The sequence below is a fragment of the Myotis daubentonii genome, chromosome 13 (assembly GCF_963259705.1).
Source record: "Myotis daubentonii chromosome 13, mMyoDau2.1, whole genome shotgun sequence".
NCBI lineage: Eukaryota > Metazoa > Chordata > Mammalia > Chiroptera > Vespertilionidae > Myotis > Myotis daubentonii.
The window spans coordinates 42,667,690-42,685,810 of NC_081852.1; the positions used below are offsets into that span (position 1 = coordinate 42,667,690).

Genomic DNA, 18,121 nt, shown 5'->3' on the forward strand with positions numbered 1-18,121 from the left:
ATAAAATAAGGTTTTGAAACAAATTCATACAGAGCAATACCCATCATTTACAAACACTAAATGCCCTCTGCTCTGGAGAGTTCTTTTTTATCAAGATAATGTCTTTATATTAGTATTCTCTTTGAACTTATTAAAATTGTATCATTTGTTTTGCAAATCACCTGTTACTTCCATACACCAAGTTTGACCTGATATATTTTTAGAATTAAGTACCAATTTGTTCAATGATAAGACAAAATGGGCCATGAGATTATAATTATTGATGTTAGATGTGTTAGGTATATGGGGACACACTATAGATAAATAAATGGCCCCTATTTTTGTGTATATTTGAAAATGTCCCACAATTAAAAATTAAAAATTCAAAAAAACCTCAACCAAACAAAGCAAACTTATTTCTAATTATTTTTCAATGAACAGACATTTTTAATATGAATTAATTACATTACACTTTAAAATACGGATAATTCATTTTGAAGTAGTTATATAATACAAGTCCTTACAAGTAAGAAAAAAATTTTCGGTTTTGTAAAATTTTAACTAGAATCAAAAATTTAACTTGCATAATAACCCTAGCCAGTTTTCCTCGGTGGGTAGAGCGTCGGCCTGAGGACTAAAGGGTCCCAGTTTCGATTCCAGCCAAGGGCACCTGCCTGGGTTGTGGGCTCAATCCCCCACAGTAGGGGACGTGCAGGAGGCAGCCAATTAATAATTCTCTCTCATCATTGATGTTTCTCTCTCTCCCTTCCTCTCTAAAATCAATAATAATAAAAAAATTTAACTCGCATAACACTAGTTCAATAAAACACTTTTTCCCTTTGAGTGGAGATATGCTTCAAAACAAAACAGTACCAAACTAGAGAATCATTTTTCCTAATCTTACGGAAGTACCTCAAGAATAAGCTTATAAAAATACTAGAGGCCCAGAACGAGAAATCACACGAGACCCAGACCCACCCTGCGTGAGCCACGGCCCCGCCTCCGCCACACCAGTCCCCGCCCGAGAGAGGTGCTCCATGCACCTCCTGGCGACCGGCTGTTTGGTCGTTCCGGCCTTATGGCGTCACGACCACAAGCCTTTTATGATACAGATGACTGTATAAGAAGAGGATAGTGAATATGCTCTCTAGAAAAGTAAATGTCTTGGGAATAATATGGAGATATACTTTAATTTTATTGTATAAAATACATTTTTATTGATTTCAGAGAAGGGAAAGGGAGAGAGAGCTAGAGACATCAATGATGAGAATCACTGATTGGCTGCCTCCTACACACCCCTCACCTGGGATCGAGCCCGAAACCCACGCATAAACCCTGACCGGGAATTGAACTGTGACCTCCAGTTCATAGGTCAATGCTCAACCACTGAGCCACACCAGCCAGGCTAGAGATACACTTTTAAACTTAATTTCTTTAAAACTAAAATACTATTCTTTGCTCAAAATATAGATTATAACAATCTATTACCCACCTTAACATACTTGCTTCCTTTTCCTACATCAAAAAAAATCAACAATATTTTTCTTTCAATTGCTGATACATAACCTGATGAATATAATTCTGTATCATGATGACATCTGAGGAAGTTTCAGCCTGACTTGTTTCCCCTCTGTCCCCAAAACTGAAGGCATATACACCCACCAAAGAATAAATATGGGGATACTGCCAGCACAAGAGGCAACTGTAAATGTGCCACGATTTTCAAGTAGCGAAATGAAATTTCAACAGGAAAAGTACTAAAAAATTTTACCTAAATTCATTCCATTTTATTTGTAAATGTCAAGATATTATCTAAGTCAAAGATCATACATCAAGTCAAGAAAAAAAATGAAATTTTCTGCATAATCCCATTATTCTATACCTTTCTAAATGGTGGTGGTAATCAAGAAAGACCTCAGATGAAATAAAGAGGAATTCTATGAGCAATATTCTGAAGAAAGGATGGCCAATAGTACTGAAGGAACCTTCTGATTGCCTAAAATATACATCAGGATGTTCCCAAATCTAGTTTTAACCTTCAGTTCCTATTCATCTTCCCCCCAAAGTTGGTTAACTAATAAATTATCACAAAGAAAGGTTATCACAACAGCTAAAGAAACGTGATTATAATATAGAGAAATGTCTTCCCTTATTGTCTGTGGAAATGAGTTTTACTACTTGACAATAGATGTCACTCGTACAGTGTTTGTGCACACGTGATGATATACATGGTATATGTGAATGAACATATTCTTTTTTTAACTGATACATTACGTTAGTTTCAGTTGTGCAACAGTGATCTGTTATATGTATATACTGTGAAATGATCATCACAATAATTCTATTTAACATCCACCACCATACAGTTACAAATTATTTTTCTGAGAATTTTTAGGATCTAATGTCTTAGCAACTTTCAAATATACAATACAGTATTATTAATCATAGTCACCATGCTGTACATTACATCCCCAGGACTCTGGAAGTTTGTATCTCCAACATCCACCTCTAACACCCACCAATATGGAGAAAAGATTCTTCTGGTAAAGGAAAAAAGCAATCCTGGTACCCAAAGGGGTCCACATATGTCATACTAGAACCTAGCTTTTAACAAGATGATTACATCTGCCTTATTCTATTACTAAAGGTGGAACTTAAAAAAAAAAGAAGTCAACCAGACTCTTATTTTGATGTTCCTGATCAAACAAAATGTAATTTTTTTGTAATTTTTTTTCTGATTCTGAAACACTCAAAGATTTACTCATGATATTCCAAGATTTTCGAACTTACCACACATTATCCCCAAGGCTGTGCTAAATACCGCCATATATCCAAAGTAAAATGATGTTTGAAATAAGCCATACATCCTGAAATAAGACAAAATAAATATATATAGTATATCCATTTTCATTCTCAACGTAAGGCCTTAAATGCTAGTATTTAAATAACTAGTTCTGTTTCCTAAATACAAATGAGAAAATGTCTCAACTTACTTTGTTTTGAAAAAATAGTAGTAAAAGGAATACATGTAAACATAGATTGCAGTTGATGCAGCAGAGAGAAAACTTGTCCATTGCCTAGAGGGGAAAACATAGCTCTTTAGAATGAATGGCACTGAAATGAGGATTTTAAAAAGCAAATCATTTCATTTTTAAAATCCTTTAAAATTTTGTATATTAAAAACAAATGATGTACTTCACATTCAAATATATGAAGCTTCTCATAAAGCTTCTTCCACATCAAGCATTTTGTAAGAATATTTCTAACACAGTGACCCTAATTAATAATAAAAAAAAATGACTGACACTATAACAGAAAATCTTCATCATCTTTATCTATATCATTTTTATCACTGGAAAATTCCCTATACTATCTTAAGTAGCAAGATTTTTATTCAGATCTTTTACTTCACTCAACATACTTCAAATGAAATCTTATTTTAAAACATTATGGTCCCCAAAGGTTCTTCCCAAAAGTAAGTACTCACCACCTATAGTCCTCCGCATTCAGCAGGAAGTATGTGCACACAATGGTCACACAGACAGTCACGATGCACAGGATGACCAGCACCAGCATCATGAAGCCATAGACATAGTAGATCTTATATGCCCAGAAGGATGTGAAGATGAAATACCTGAGTAAAAGGCAGAAAGGCAGTTTTCTAGTCTTTATTTTAACACTGACCCTGCTCTTGCTAAGTCTCTCATCTTAGTTCTCACTTTAATGTCAATATTTTTCTTTCAAAAACTTCCAACAATTTCCCTTACCTTTTCTCATCTGTTAAATACTCTCAAATTCTCTCCAAAATATTCCTGCGTAATCTTTCAAGAACAATTTTGTAGAGGTCAATGGGGGGAAAAGGAAACATATGTAATATTTTCAACAATAAAGAATTTTTTTTTTAAAGGAAAAATTTGGTAGTGGGCCATTTATGTCAAATCAAACAATGAATTAGAAGCTTAAAGGAGTAAAATGTGGGGAAAAAACAACAGCCAAAAATTCATTATTTGTAAAAAAGTCAATTCCCTCACTCTTTCATTTTTTTTCTAAATGCAACACTACTAAAGAAATGTATGTTGTATTTTATAAAATATCCTATTAAGCTAAAAACTAGGTTTGATAGAATAATAATGTATATAAAACTAGGGGTGAGGGGAGAAACTAGGATAAGAAAGACTACAGAAGCTTTATGCTATCTTCAGAGGACAGTAGGAGAAAGGGTATTAAGATTTCACTAAGATCTGAAATGAAGATAGAACAGTGTCACCACCCCAGAAACTCACCCTTATGCCTTTGTAATGACCTCCACCTTTACCCTGGGCAGTACCCGCTTTGCCACCTAAGACTACAACCCTCAACATGATAGTATAATTTTACCCGGGTTTTCTATTTACATGAAAGGAATCACACACTGTAAAAAAGAAAAAGGTTTTACACTAAGAAAAAGACCCTTCATTCTAATTCCATTACCCTAGTCTTCATTCAATTAGAAGGGGTATCTTCTAGTCTCTTTTCTTTTTCTTGTTCTCTTGATTAATTCATTTGTTCATCATTCACTCTCTCAGGATACTTACAGACCCTCACCCTATTTCAGGGAAGCAGTGAGAACAGAACTATGAAGACAACACAGCCTCCACCCTCAGGGAGAGTACTGTTCAGAGGGACACCAGGGAAGGGGCAGTCGTGATGCACTGTGACACATGCTCTGTCAATGCGCCAGAGGGGCGAGAGTAAACGAGAAGAATCAGCTAAGGCATGTGTAGGATGGAAGGTGAGAGAAAGGGGGTCGGGGGAGCAAAAAGACTGTTCCATGTATAGAAACAGCAAAGGCAAAGGTTCACAAATGAGAAAATTCACTGTATTTTGAAAAACTCAAAGATCAGTGTGGCTAGAACTTCAACTGAAGGGGTGAAAGCTAAGAGATGAACGTAAACAGGGCCAGATCCTATATCAGGAAGATCCTTATTGGCGTTGTTATGGAATTTGGAGTTACCTCAATGAAAACAAGAGTCTTTAGCAAAGAAGTGACATGATCAGACTGATACCTTAAAAAGATCACTTTGATCACCAAGGGCAGAATGGCACAGTGTGCAGGAGGTCAAAACAGAGGTTAAAGATGCAGCGAAAGGCTAGCCAATGGAACAAAGTACCTGAGGGAGCAGGGAGAGATGTGAGCCAGAAAGAACTCAGGATGGGGATAGGAGGGGAAAAACAGTCGGCGGTCAAGTCAGGGTGAGGACACAAAGCAGTATCAGATGTAAAGGACAGAAGTTCCTGAACCAGCTGTATTAAACCACTAGCTAAAGTCACACACATACCAATCCAATCCCTCTTCAAGGTATTGACTAAAAGCCACAGCTGGTACGTGAGCCCAAATCTATGTCAGTTGTACTTGTTAGTGTAATTAGACAACTTAGTTAATGTCACATAAGCCAATAAACGTAAGAGCACAAAGGATGTGTGATTTCTAAAAATTATTTTAAATGCTTTGGAAAAATTCAATACGGTGAGTTGCTGAAAAAAAAAAGTTATAAAATTAAGTGTGGGTGAGATGACTATAAAAGATTGGGGGACAAGTGTTCAAATCTAGGATTCTGCACTTAGAATGCTTCAGACAGGTCTTTGTGTTGTTCTTCCTACACTTTAAAAAGGCTGGAAAATACATAAGATGTATTATGAAGGTCAAAGGAAAAATGACAGAAACACCAACTAGATACAAATCAAAGAAAAGACTTTGGATTTAAACATTTTTTTAAAAAAATTCAGTGAAGAATGTACCTTTAGTTGTTTTAAGTTAAAATAAAATGTTATGTATGTATCTTTCTTTATAATTCCCTTACATGAGGCAACTTTATCAATTAACCAATTATCAGATCCAATCATGTTTGTTAAGGAGGCATCCCCTGTACAGGAGAGAATCAGCAGTGGTGCAGCTAACAGGAAACGTGTAAGGAATTCTGAGCAGTTACAATGACTGGAATTTCGTGGGCAGGGGCCAGAGGTGTAGGACTGCAGTTCTTGAGAAAGTGTCATACATAGCACTGCCTTGCCTAAAATGCCAGCACATTCGCATCAAGAAACACCGGAACACAGGCGGAGAAAAGAAAGGCTTACATTTTGCAATGGTAACCAAGCATGCAGTTGTGAAGCATGGTAACTGGGCACAAGGTGGCATACCTCTCCCCTCCCACCACCCCCCCGCACTAACTCCCAACCGCGCCCCACCGCCCCAAGAACACACACATATTTCCTAGCACTCCTGCAGGTCTCTATGGAAGAAAACTAGGAATGACTATGCCTCCAAAGACGTCAGGATAGTCTGACTGGTTTACCTAGTTCTCTGGACACCCAGAAATATTTTAAAAATACATTAAACACCAGTAATTCCTTAAATTGTGCTTATGACCAAAAGCTGGTCTAGCATTCTCTAGCATGCATGCTTTGATTTCTAAGATTTCTTATAGAACGAGAGGTCTAGAATATAATGTAAAATAAGTATAAACTTCATCTGAATATTTCAGAACAGAGCAGAAAACTACTTTTAGATAGATACATAGACCCCTTTCTGGAAGCCATGGAATTAACAGACTAACTCTGATGCTTTCCCATCCTACCCTAACTCCTAAATTCTCTAATTACAATTAAATCCCTCAAAGCATAAATACATTGCCAAAACTTACATTTCAATGAAGATTGAGCCAAAAGGTAAAATTCCTCCCAAGCAAACAATAACTGCAGGCTCCATAAACCTGGAAAATATTAAAATTAACATTAAAGTTCTAGCATGATTTTATGTTATATATTATATAAAACCTGATAACAGAAAGATGCTTGGTACTTAAAAATCTAAATGATAGAAACAAATCAGTAAAAGAAAAATTAAAATACAAAGAGGTACAACACAGAGGTGGGACTTCAAATTAGTTCTAGAACAGAGTCAAAATTCTTTCCATCACTAAAGGCTGAGATAAGAATTTAGGAGACACAACTTCTTGCCAGTGAAACAACTCTAAGTATTAAGATCCCTATCTCAATAATGTTTCCCAAACTGTGGCCTTGCCATTTCTTTGCTCAGTCTTTCATTGGAATAGTAATTCCTTTTGCTATGAATTATACCATGAAGACATTATGAGTTCTGCATTATAATGGAGACAAAGAATGAAAAAATTAAATTTCAAACTTCATTTATTCACTCAAAAAACATTTTACTATTTGCAATTGGTAATTCTCTACCTGGAATGCTTATCTTGTCTCACACTTCCCTGCAAGTATTAGCCTAAGTGTCCCTGTAACACCTTCTCTAAGTCTCCCAGGAAGAGGAGAGTCCTTCCACTATCCTTTGAATATAACCTCCCCACAGCAGTTAACACACTATATTGTACCTGTCTAATGACATACATATCATACCTCACTGGACCATAAACTCTGGCAGGCAGAAGCTATTCAGCTAGGTATTCCCAGTGCCCAGCAGTACCTGGCACATAAATGGTATTAAACTAATATCTCTGGAATGAACAAACTAAAAAACTGAGAGGAAAATAAAAGAATTTGAGAGCTGGAAAAACTTAAAAATCATTTAATTTAGTCTTCTTCCCTCATTTTATAGAAAGTCAAGACCTATAGAGGTTAAAAATGATTTTCCCAGCCCTGGCCAGTGTAGCTCAGTGGTAGAGCATCGGCCCTTGGACCAAAGGGTATCAGGTTCAATCCCTGGTCAAGGTCATGTATCTGGGTTGCAGGTTTGTTCCCCAGGGGGCACATGTGGGAGGCAACCAATGGATGCCTCTCACATTGATGTTCCCCGCACACCCCCCCTTTCTCCCCCTTCCTCCCTTCCATCCTCTCTAAAAATCAATTAAAAAAAAAAATCCTCGGGTGAGGTTTAACAAAAAACAAAACAAAACAAAAATCTGCCCAAGATGATACAGTGAGAGCCAGATCTAGTCTTCAGATCTTGGTTCCCATGTGTCTATATAAAGCAAAATACAATACACACAAGCCTTCCTACACCTAAATTTAATCCATGGTTGACAAGGTCATGTGTTGTCCTTCCTCTCCTTCATTAGCCCTAGAGAACCATTTTGATTTCTGACTATGCTTTTCCTTTAAACTTATCCTCCCCAGTAAAAGGTGAACATCAGGACATCAATGGGCCTCAACAATCAAATTTGAAAAATATAGTTGAGTTATAAAACAGACTAGAAAATTCTCTTAAGCCTAATCTAAAAAGAACAAGGATAATTACTAAGACTAGCACAGATGACTCCCCTTTAAACTATAGAAGCTATTTTATTCAGCCTTTCTTTCTATAAATGTCTACATTCCTCCAAGTCTACAAAACATTGTGTAAGTACCTGAATATGTTACATTTATAATGGGGGAAATAGGAACCGAGGGTTCAATATATAACCTTAGTATGAATATGTAGTCTTCTGTACAGCAAATCTTATGAGATGGGGAATGTAATAAATGTACACCCTATTTTTATAGTAAGAATTAGGGAAAAAAGAATGCTGAACAGAATAAATCAATTTAATAAATATTAAATTTAATATTATATTAATTATATATAATACTCAGCTAATTTTAAGAGGAAAAATATATAAATGTTGAGTTCACATTATAATTACAAGAATTAGAAATATAAAGATATTAGTTGCATCTCATTTTATGTCTAAAATTTGAAAAAATACAAATCATCTCAAATTAAAAATCATCAAGAATCATATTTTGAAGGCTGATTGGTCTATTAAACTGTAAACTATGTTTACTCTGTTGCAATTGAAGAGTCTCTTCATCTGTTAAACAAAAATACTTGTCATCTTTTGTCAGGATTAATTTTGAATTATAGGAGGGCCTCAAGAACACAGTTTATGCATACATACAATGTGACAGAATGAATTTGAGAGATTCTATGTATCCCAGAAATGAAGATAAAGACCGCAAGTCAGTAAACTACAATCGGTCTCAACCCTAATTCATCTCTCATTTGGTAGGATATATCTGGCTCTAAGTGTATACCAGTATTGTTTAGAATAATAAATAACCACAAAGGAAAATCAAATGATGAGGCATTGGCAAACTTTTTCTGTAAAGATTCAGATAGTAAATACTTCAGGTTTTGCAAGTGATATGGTCTCTGATATAACTTTCTCAACTCTAATGCTGCATTGTAAAAGCAATCAGGGACAGTATGTGAACGACCAGGCATGTCCCAACAAGACTTATTGTAATAAAAACAGCAGAAAGTCAAATTAGGCCTGTAGACTGCAGTTATACAACTGTCGCAGCTTTAATTCTCACCCACCCTTACACACAGTATACTTATCAAAGCATTTGACTTATCTGTAAATGGCACTAATATTAAGAAACTGAAATAAGGATAAAATGTATTACTACTTCTAACAAATAGGTTATAGAAAAATGTAAAAAGACAAATTAAGTCAAAACTTAAGATAGTCATTCTTATCAAACAATCCAATTCCAAAAGTTGCATACATATAACAGCCTTAACAACTTCCATATTGTGAGAAACAGTCACATAAGATTTAGCATTTTCTTTACCATTTTTTCTCCGGTATGGGACGAGGCACAGCATTGACACGACAAGGAAAGTTGGGCTGACCTGACAGATTTCGGCCAAGTATTGTACCAACAAGATTTAGAGGAAGAATAACAAAAAAGCAGATGCAACAAACGGCCACCTGTAAATTAAATTAAAATGTATGTGATTACTCAGAATGATAACATTAATAAAAATAAATTAAAGGGATACCAAATTTAAACATAACTTGATCACAAAAGAAAATGTTTAGGTTCAATGTTTAGGGGAAGGAGACATATGTAATACTCTTTGTAATACTTTAAGTAATAAAACAAAATTTTAAAAAAAACAAAAAAACAACAACAAATACCTGTAAGAAGCCTAACTTTATCAGGTATCTTTGACATGCTAATAAGTAACTTTCATTCTGTTTCTTAGGCCACTTTGGTGCTATAATAGAAGAAACACTGGATTTGAAATTAAAAACTTATTGTTTTCATTTTCTTGGGATAAATACCCAGAAGTGAAATTGCTGGATCATATGATAGTTCTATTTTTAATTTCTTAAGGAACCTCCATACTGTTTTCCATAGTGGTTGACTCTGTAAAGCACCAGCATATCTGTGTTTTAATGTATTTAAATAATTCAAAAAATTTCAAAGTCTGACTACAGGTAAGGATATGTGAAAAGATTTTAATAATGGTAATATATTAATATAAATGCTTAATGAGGTTCTAAAAACAGTATAGTTCCTGAAAACAAAAAAGTTATGAAGAAGCTTCGCTTCCTACCACTACACTCACCTATCATTTAAAACATCCATATTTCTTGATATGTTATTCTTTCTCTGAAATATATTCACCAGTTCCACCCATCTCTTAAAAAAATTACTGTGTCCTCTCTGTCATACTTAAGAGACAGATTTTCACTTGTTTTTTAAATCCTCACCCAAATATATATTTTTATTGATGAGAGAAGGAAACATCAATCGGTTGCTCCCCAATCTGCGATCGAACCTGCAAACCAGGTATGTGCCTCGATCAGGAATTGAACCTGCAACCTTTTGGTGTACAGGATGATGCTCCAACCAAATGAGCCACCCGGCTAGGGTGACAAACTTTCACCTTACTTGCTCACAGAATCAAGAGAAAAAAAAGGGCAACTATATTTTTAAAGTTAACAAGAACTGTGTGGAGACTAACAAGAACTTCCTTCACCTAACTTTCTAGGACTGAGTAAAGACTGGCTATAACTATTAAAGCTCATTAAGAAGCACTTTGGAGCCCTATCCGGTCTGGCTCAGTGGATAGAGCATCAGCCTGCGGCCTGAAAGGTCCCGGGTTCAATTCCAGTCAAGGGCACATGCTGGGGTTGCAGGCTCAATTCCCAGTGGGAGGCTTGCAGAAGGCAGCCGATCAATGATTCTCTCTCATCATTGATATTTCTATCTCTCTCTCCCTCTCCCTTCCTCCCTGAAATCAATAAAAATATATATATATTTTTTAAAATAAGTACTTTGGAGAGATTTCAGGCCTCATATTAAAATGCTTATACTTTTTCAGTTTAAAAGTATGACTCAAGCAACCTACCATTGTTCCAAAAGGAATGGCTCTTGAAGCATGGTAATAAATGGCTATAAAATTGATGAAGAAGGCAGTACCACACACCATAGCTGGGATAAGGAATGCCCCAATAAACATCTGCTTTATCCATCTCCTTCCTGGAAGAGAAGGGAAACTATGAAAATCAAAGAGATAGACATTATATATTAATAGTTAAGAGCTGATTATTTAGTTCCTAATTTGACTTCCTAATAACTATTTCAAAACAATAGCTAGTAAAGACCAGTCTGGCTATTCAAGTGCACCTAATGGAAATGCAGTTTTTGAAGAGGGTGTCCTGGAAAAGAGCAATGAACTAGTAAAATATTCTTATGTTTTGTCTTGATTCTGCTACTGATCTGCTGTGAACTTTGGTAAGCCACTCAATCGTTCTGGGATATAAGTTGGCTTAGAAGGATGTTTTCAAACTGTTGCTTTGAGTTCTGGAGCTTCCTGTAGGTGCCAATGGACTCATTGGTGAAAAAAGAGCCCAGGTCACCAAGCCTTGCTTCAACCAGAATAAGTTCAATTTTACAGTTTTACACATTGGGGTTTCAGGGAAGCTTCACTGGGAAAGAGGGTTGCACTGCTTTAAAAAAATAAAAATAAAAAACCCCTAGGTTAAACAGTTCCTAAATTTACTCTTAGCTCTCTCATTATAATTATAAATATATATTTAAATGTATTTCCATGTTTTAAAAGGAAAAAAACAATGGAATGTGTTTCATGAGCTCTCTCAGCAATTAGAACTATAGATGCATAAGTTTTGTTATTTCTTTGCACCTCTGTGTATTGCCAAAATTCTATGCGGTGAGCACCTATTATTTAAACAACAAAGGGAAGTCATTTTTAAACTAAGCAATAAGAATTTTTAAATCCCATTCAGTGACCAAGAAAGCACCCTGAGCTACCTTTCTATAACACAGCAGAGGGCACAAGTGCCGGGAGCCAGTCCATCCTTGCTGTTTCAAGGGACCTGGCATATATGGCATACTGTTCTTAATATGTTTGCTCACCTTCTTGGCACTATGTGTTTTAACCAAGGTCACCTCTCTGAGAAAGGTTGTTTCCCCAGGTAGGGATTTTCCCCTGAAGTTAGGGAGGGAATAAAACCCCTTAACTAAGTGCCAGGCGGGTAATTAATCACTTTAACTACGAACAATCATGCTTAAGCTACATAATCTTTACTCCCTGGAATGGAGATAAGAAACGCCCTAATCTTTGGAATAGAGATTGATAGAACTGGAATCAACTGGTATAAATACAGATGTAACAAGACAACAGGACACAGAATGTAGACACAGAACTTAGAAGACAGAACCAAGAGACACAGAACCTACACACAGAACCTAGAGACAGAAGAACTTCGCTGGAGAGAACATGGCAAAAGATCATGGACAGAAACTGGCCACAGAACCTAGAGACAGAACCTAGCGAGAGAATGTGGCAAAAGATCCTGGACAGAAACTGGCCACAGAACCTAGAGACAGAACCTAGAGACAGAACATGGCAAAAGATCCTGGACAGAAACTGGCCACAGAACCTAGAGACAGAACCTAGCGAGAGAACCTGGCTGAAAATCCTAGAGACAGAACCTGGCTACAGTACCTGGATAAAACATGGCAAGAGAACCTGACTAGAACATGGTGACCGAACCTGGTTGGAGAACCTGGACAGAACCTAGCGAGGGAACATGGCTACAGAACCTGGCTGGAGAACCTGGACAGAACCTAGCGAGGGAACATGGCTACAGAACCTGGCTGGAGAACCTGGAGAACCTGGCTGGAGAACCTAGCAAGAGAACATGGACACAGAACCTGGCTGGAGATCCTGACCAGAACTTCGCTGGAGATCCTGAACAGAACTTGGCTGGAGATCCTGGCTAGAGATCCTGGCTAGGCTGCTGATCAACTGAACGCTGTCTCCGTGTCATTCCTTCTTCGCCGGCTCCGTCCACACCTTTGGGGACCCCTGGACCTGCTGGGGTTGGACCCCAGCACACAAGCAAGCACACTGCCATGGAGGCATCTTCATACTGCTTAGGGACAAACTGGACAGATTTAACACTGGCTCACTGTTATCGTTCAGCCCCACAATCATAAGCAATAGTGACCCAAACAGAAAACACAAGAGAAAATACAAACAATAACCTAATTTTTGTTTTCTTTTTCTATATAAAGCTCTTTTTAAGTATCTGTCTCATAGAGGTACTACCCCAAATCTTTACATTTCTCAAGAAAAACTCCTTGACTCTGAACTTTCTCCTTTATTTAATTTCTTTCTCAGTGAAGTTTCAAGAACCCCTCCCTTCCAAATACCCACCATTTGAACAACACCAAAAGGGTAGCAACTAATTAATGTTATGTATTATTTCTCCGATTAAATTCTAAGTGTTTCCTGGCACTTTCTTTTCCTGTACTTTCCATTATTTTCTCAGATTCAGGCAAGAATTAATAAATTCCATATTAAACTCTATCTCTCTTTCCTTCCAACAGTCAGAAAGAATCCCACCTACATTCCACAGGGTACAACCAGTAGCCCAGGAATCTGCACTGCAGTGTTTCCTACCATTCACCATGCTCTTGGACATTCTGCTCAAGTCCCAGGCCACCCCCAGCTTCAAATTGGGTCTGGAGCATTATCCAGTGCATTGAGAACAGTGTGAAGGCCCTGAGCTTCATTGTCGTTCAAATCCTTAACTCTGAAAATTCTTGATTCTCTGAGCTGACCTCTATATTAACCTGGCTTCATACCAGGACACAATCAGGCCTCCTCAGGGCACTGTCAATCAGACAATAACCTTTAGATTATTCTTGGTAAGATTTGATACTCCTAGGGGCTTTTGTTTGAACTCTGTCAGCTTTCAAGCATAAGTATAGTTAAGTCTGGCTGGGTGTTCTTAACTTGCAATCAGATTAAAAGCAAATTTATGTCCACATAGGAATAAAATTCCTGTTTTAAATAAATCTGTTTCTGCTGTGGAGACTTTTCTGGGGGCTCATCAACTGTAAAAATCTCAGTCTAACTAGTTTTCAGATCAAATTCAAAATAGAAGTTGCTTTAGGCATCCTTATTTCCTCAGGATGGTAGTCCTATAGCAGTGATGGCGAACCTATGACACGCGTATCAGAGGTGACAGGCGAATTCATTTTTTTGGTTGATTTTTCTTTGTTAAATGGCATTTAAATACATAAAGTCAATATCAAAAATATAAATCTTTGTTTTACTATGGTTGCAAATATCAAAAAATGTCTATATGTGACACAGCACCAGAGTTAAGTTAGGGTTTTTCAAAATGCTGACACGCCGAGCTCAAAAGGTTCGCCATCACTGTCCTATAGGATAAGACTCATTTCTCCCTTTTTGGAGGTAGAATGTAGAGGCTGACCACCTAACTAAAATACTCAGGAATTCATGATGATACTACCTCAGGCAATCCAAAGAATTACCTAAATTGAAGGTACAGAACAATAAAAAGAAATGATAAACTAGGATTTCCTGGAGGAATTTTCAATGATTTTACGCTGAACTCCTATAACCAATAAGTCTGATCTACTAAAACAGAATCACCTAATGCTGACATTGCTTAGGATCAGCTGAGAAAAATCACATTAGGAAGTCTTATCCTTAGGAATGTGATTTTCAGGTCCTTCATTCATAACCTGAACTATCCAAATCTACTACTTTCAGCACATTTCTGACCTTGACAATTACAGGGAAAACAAATAACCCAAGGACCCTCAAATGTCATCATAGAAAGAAACACCAAAAATCAAGTACCCTTGTATCACCCATGTATTCCCCATCATTCCAGGTCACAAAAGAAACAAGGGAGTATTTAAAATAAAAGTGCTCATAAGCAAAAGACTGTGACACAGAATAACAGAAATCTTTGTGCAGGGTCCTTCGATAAACATTTAAGAGTCAACAGAAATAAAGAGCTATACTTCCTATTCTCTTTCCACTGTCCACACTTTATCCATAAACCATGAAACATGCCTTTATATTCAACTATAAAGCTATAAACTCTATGTGGAGGCCTCCCATGGAGCACATGTAGGGAGCTAGGCACCTCAAAGTAAAATAATATCAATAACTTATATATACTTTCTACTACATGTTCCTCAGACCTAACTGCTTAGTAAGCAATGGAAAAAATCTATTCATTGTTCACAATTTTGGGAAATAAAATGCAAGGAGGACCCATAAAGGCTAGATAGAACACATAATAGGTTTGAAGGAGATTATGTGAAATGGGATAGCAAAGAATTTTACAATGCCTGTATTGCCTGTTTTAAATTTGAAGTACCTCACCATAAAATATTAGCATCTATAATTAAAAATACAAATTGATAACCCTTAAGTTACCTCCTTGTCTCGCATACAAACTTCCTCCAAAATAACCATTCACTGGAGACGTAGCAGCATAGACAAATATGGCTGTACTGAGCATTGATCCCCTCCTAAGAAGGTGAAAAGATGTGTAAGATAAACTAAAACCAACAACTTGAAGAACATATCATATAACCTATCACATTAACATCAGTTTAATTTCAAAGTTAAATTTAACAGGAACACAAAAATATCATCCTAGGTCCTGGCTGGGTAGCTCAGTTGGTTAGAGCATTATCCTGATAACACCAAGGGTGCGGGGGTTCGATCCCTGGTCAGGATACACACAAGAATCAACCAATGAATGAACAAATGGGTGGAGCAACAAATCGATGTCTGTCTGTCTCTGTCTCCACCACTTCCCCCCCCTCTCTAAAATCAATCAATAAAAATATAAATACCACCCTGGACTGCAAAGGACCTCAAAAGATTGCCTAGTGAATGAATTTCCAGTTAAAATTACACTTAAATGGTACAGGATGATGATCCTCATTTTTTTAAAAACTGCAGTAAATTTCATAATATATTCTGAAGAAATACAGGGAGGGGGAAAAACAGGTTTATAGTTGTTTATATGGAAAATAATACAATTAATACATGAAAAAACTGTTTCATGAACTCAACTGTAAACCTACATTTTCCCACCCTGTATATTATATTTCTTTGGCAAATATTAGAAGCTGGCACTAAAACTGATTTTGCAACCCTGTGAGCCAATCACATCATATGGAAAAGGATATTCATCTGTTAAGAAAAATAATTAGAATACTCCTCTTTATAATTTAACTGCTTAAGGTTCTTGCCTGCTGACAGAAATACAACATAAGTAGTATAATCTATTACATTATTGTTATTACTTTAAATGGTATAACAATGAGACTTTTTTTTATTTAGTTTTCCTTATACAGTTAAAAGTTGCATTGGTCCACTAATCAACTTCATTCAGTTCAACAATTTCTAACCTCCCCTTGCAATAATGATATCTAGGATATTCAGACCAACCCTCTTGAGTAAAACTAGACAAAATTTTTTAAATGCCTAATTGCAAAGAGAAAAATTAAATTAAGTGACAGTATCACTTGACATAACACAGAAATGTATTTAACCCACTAACAATAAATACCATTTCTGAAACTCACTATAACTAGGAAGGCAAAATATGTTCTATATATAGAAAATATAATAAGTACTGTGCAGCCAGAACCGGTTTGGCTCAGTGGATAGAGCGTTGGCCTGCGGACTGAAAGGTCCCAGGTTCGATTCCGGTCAAGGGCATGTACCTGGGTTGCGGGCACATCCCCAGTAGGGGATGTGCAGGAGGCAGCTGATCAATGTTTCTAACTCTCTATCTCTCTCCCTTCCTCTCTGTAAAAAATCAATAAAATATATTTAAAAAAAAAAAAAAGAAGTACTGTGCAAACCTTGTGCTTCTTATGAAGATCTAACTGGATCTTTGGCTTAAAAAAAAAAAAATGCCTTATACACTTTGTCAAATAGTTCTGGACTCAAGTAACTCTCTCATACCTCTAATGGGACATAATCTTTATTAACCAACCAAAATGTTCAGTAAGGCTAGTAAGTTTTAGCATTTAACAGAAAAATATACTTATACATGAAGATTACTGTTCATTATTTAATTTGTCTCAATAATGACATTTATGCTATTTAAATTCTAAGAATTGTAATAAGCAAATATTTAATTATGCCTGACTTTTTAAAAGGTTCCAATTATTAAAATGATTCAAGAGCAACAAAAAGTAATAAAGTACAAGCACTTACTCTGTATATAAATCTTCTATCATTGCAACAATAATAACAATGAAAGAAACAGCAAATATCTGACATCCAGAACCAATGAGAGAGGAAAATATCAGTGGGTGACTTGACGGTCTAAATACATCGCCATGCACCTGCTTCCATCCATATTCATCTCCTAGGTCTCTATCCTAAATACATAAATATGTAGACAGAAGAGAAAAATCATTCAGAATGAAAATACAGAAAATAAGTGAAAACTATAATTAGAATTGTAAGTTTCCTCTCTCCAAACTTACAGCTATTTAAAGGTGTTCAACATATCAAGAAAAAAAAATGTCAAATTTAAAATAATCACTGCCTTAATAACTTTTACTGAGGTCCGGGAAGGTGCTTTCTGATTCTGCTCCGAGAAATATCAAAGAATGAAAAAAGAAAATAGTCTACAGCAAAAAGAAATGGTGAAATTGGGAGAATAGCACACTGACACTCTTAACATCACTTTCAGACACTACTCTTGCATTTGCATCATGACTGTGCCTCATATGTGACCAGGGGCCAGGTGGAAAAGAAGAAGAGTATCAAAACCAGTACTAGATGCCCTAACAGTGCAGAAATGTCCTTTATAGTCTGGAATCTAAGAAAACATATGGGGAAAATATTGAACAGTTGAATAATAATTTTTTAAATAAATGGTATTTTTAAGATACTCTGTTTTCCCTTATATTTTTTATTTTTATTGTTGACAATATTACAGATGTCTTCCATTTTTTCCCTTTTTTCCCACCTCTACCTAACCTCCACCCCACCTCAGACCTTCCCCATGCTATTATCTGTATCTACGAATTA

General features: G+C 36.3%; 1 protein-coding gene across 1 annotated transcript in view; it reads right to left on the minus strand.

Moving 5' to 3' along the window:
- TM9SF3 (transmembrane 9 superfamily member 3) overlaps nt 1–18,121 on the minus strand; it is a 49,393-nt gene that overhangs the window by 4,155 nt on the left and 27,117 nt on the right. Inside the window, exons 7-14 of the mRNA XM_059660956.1 lie at nt 17,297–17,463; nt 15,494–15,588; nt 11,114–11,244; nt 9,544–9,683; nt 6,660–6,728; nt 3,467–3,613; nt 2,973–3,056; nt 2,770–2,846 (exon numbers count right to left, since the gene is read on the minus strand). Of these exons, the coding sequence (XP_059516939.1) occupies nt 2,770–2,846; nt 2,973–3,056; nt 3,467–3,613; nt 6,660–6,728; nt 9,544–9,683; nt 11,114–11,244; nt 15,494–15,588; nt 17,297–17,463 (910 nt within the window). The remainder of the gene's footprint in view (nt 1–2,769; nt 2,847–2,972; nt 3,057–3,466; nt 3,614–6,659; nt 6,729–9,543; nt 9,684–11,113; nt 11,245–15,493; nt 15,589–17,296; nt 17,464–18,121) is intronic.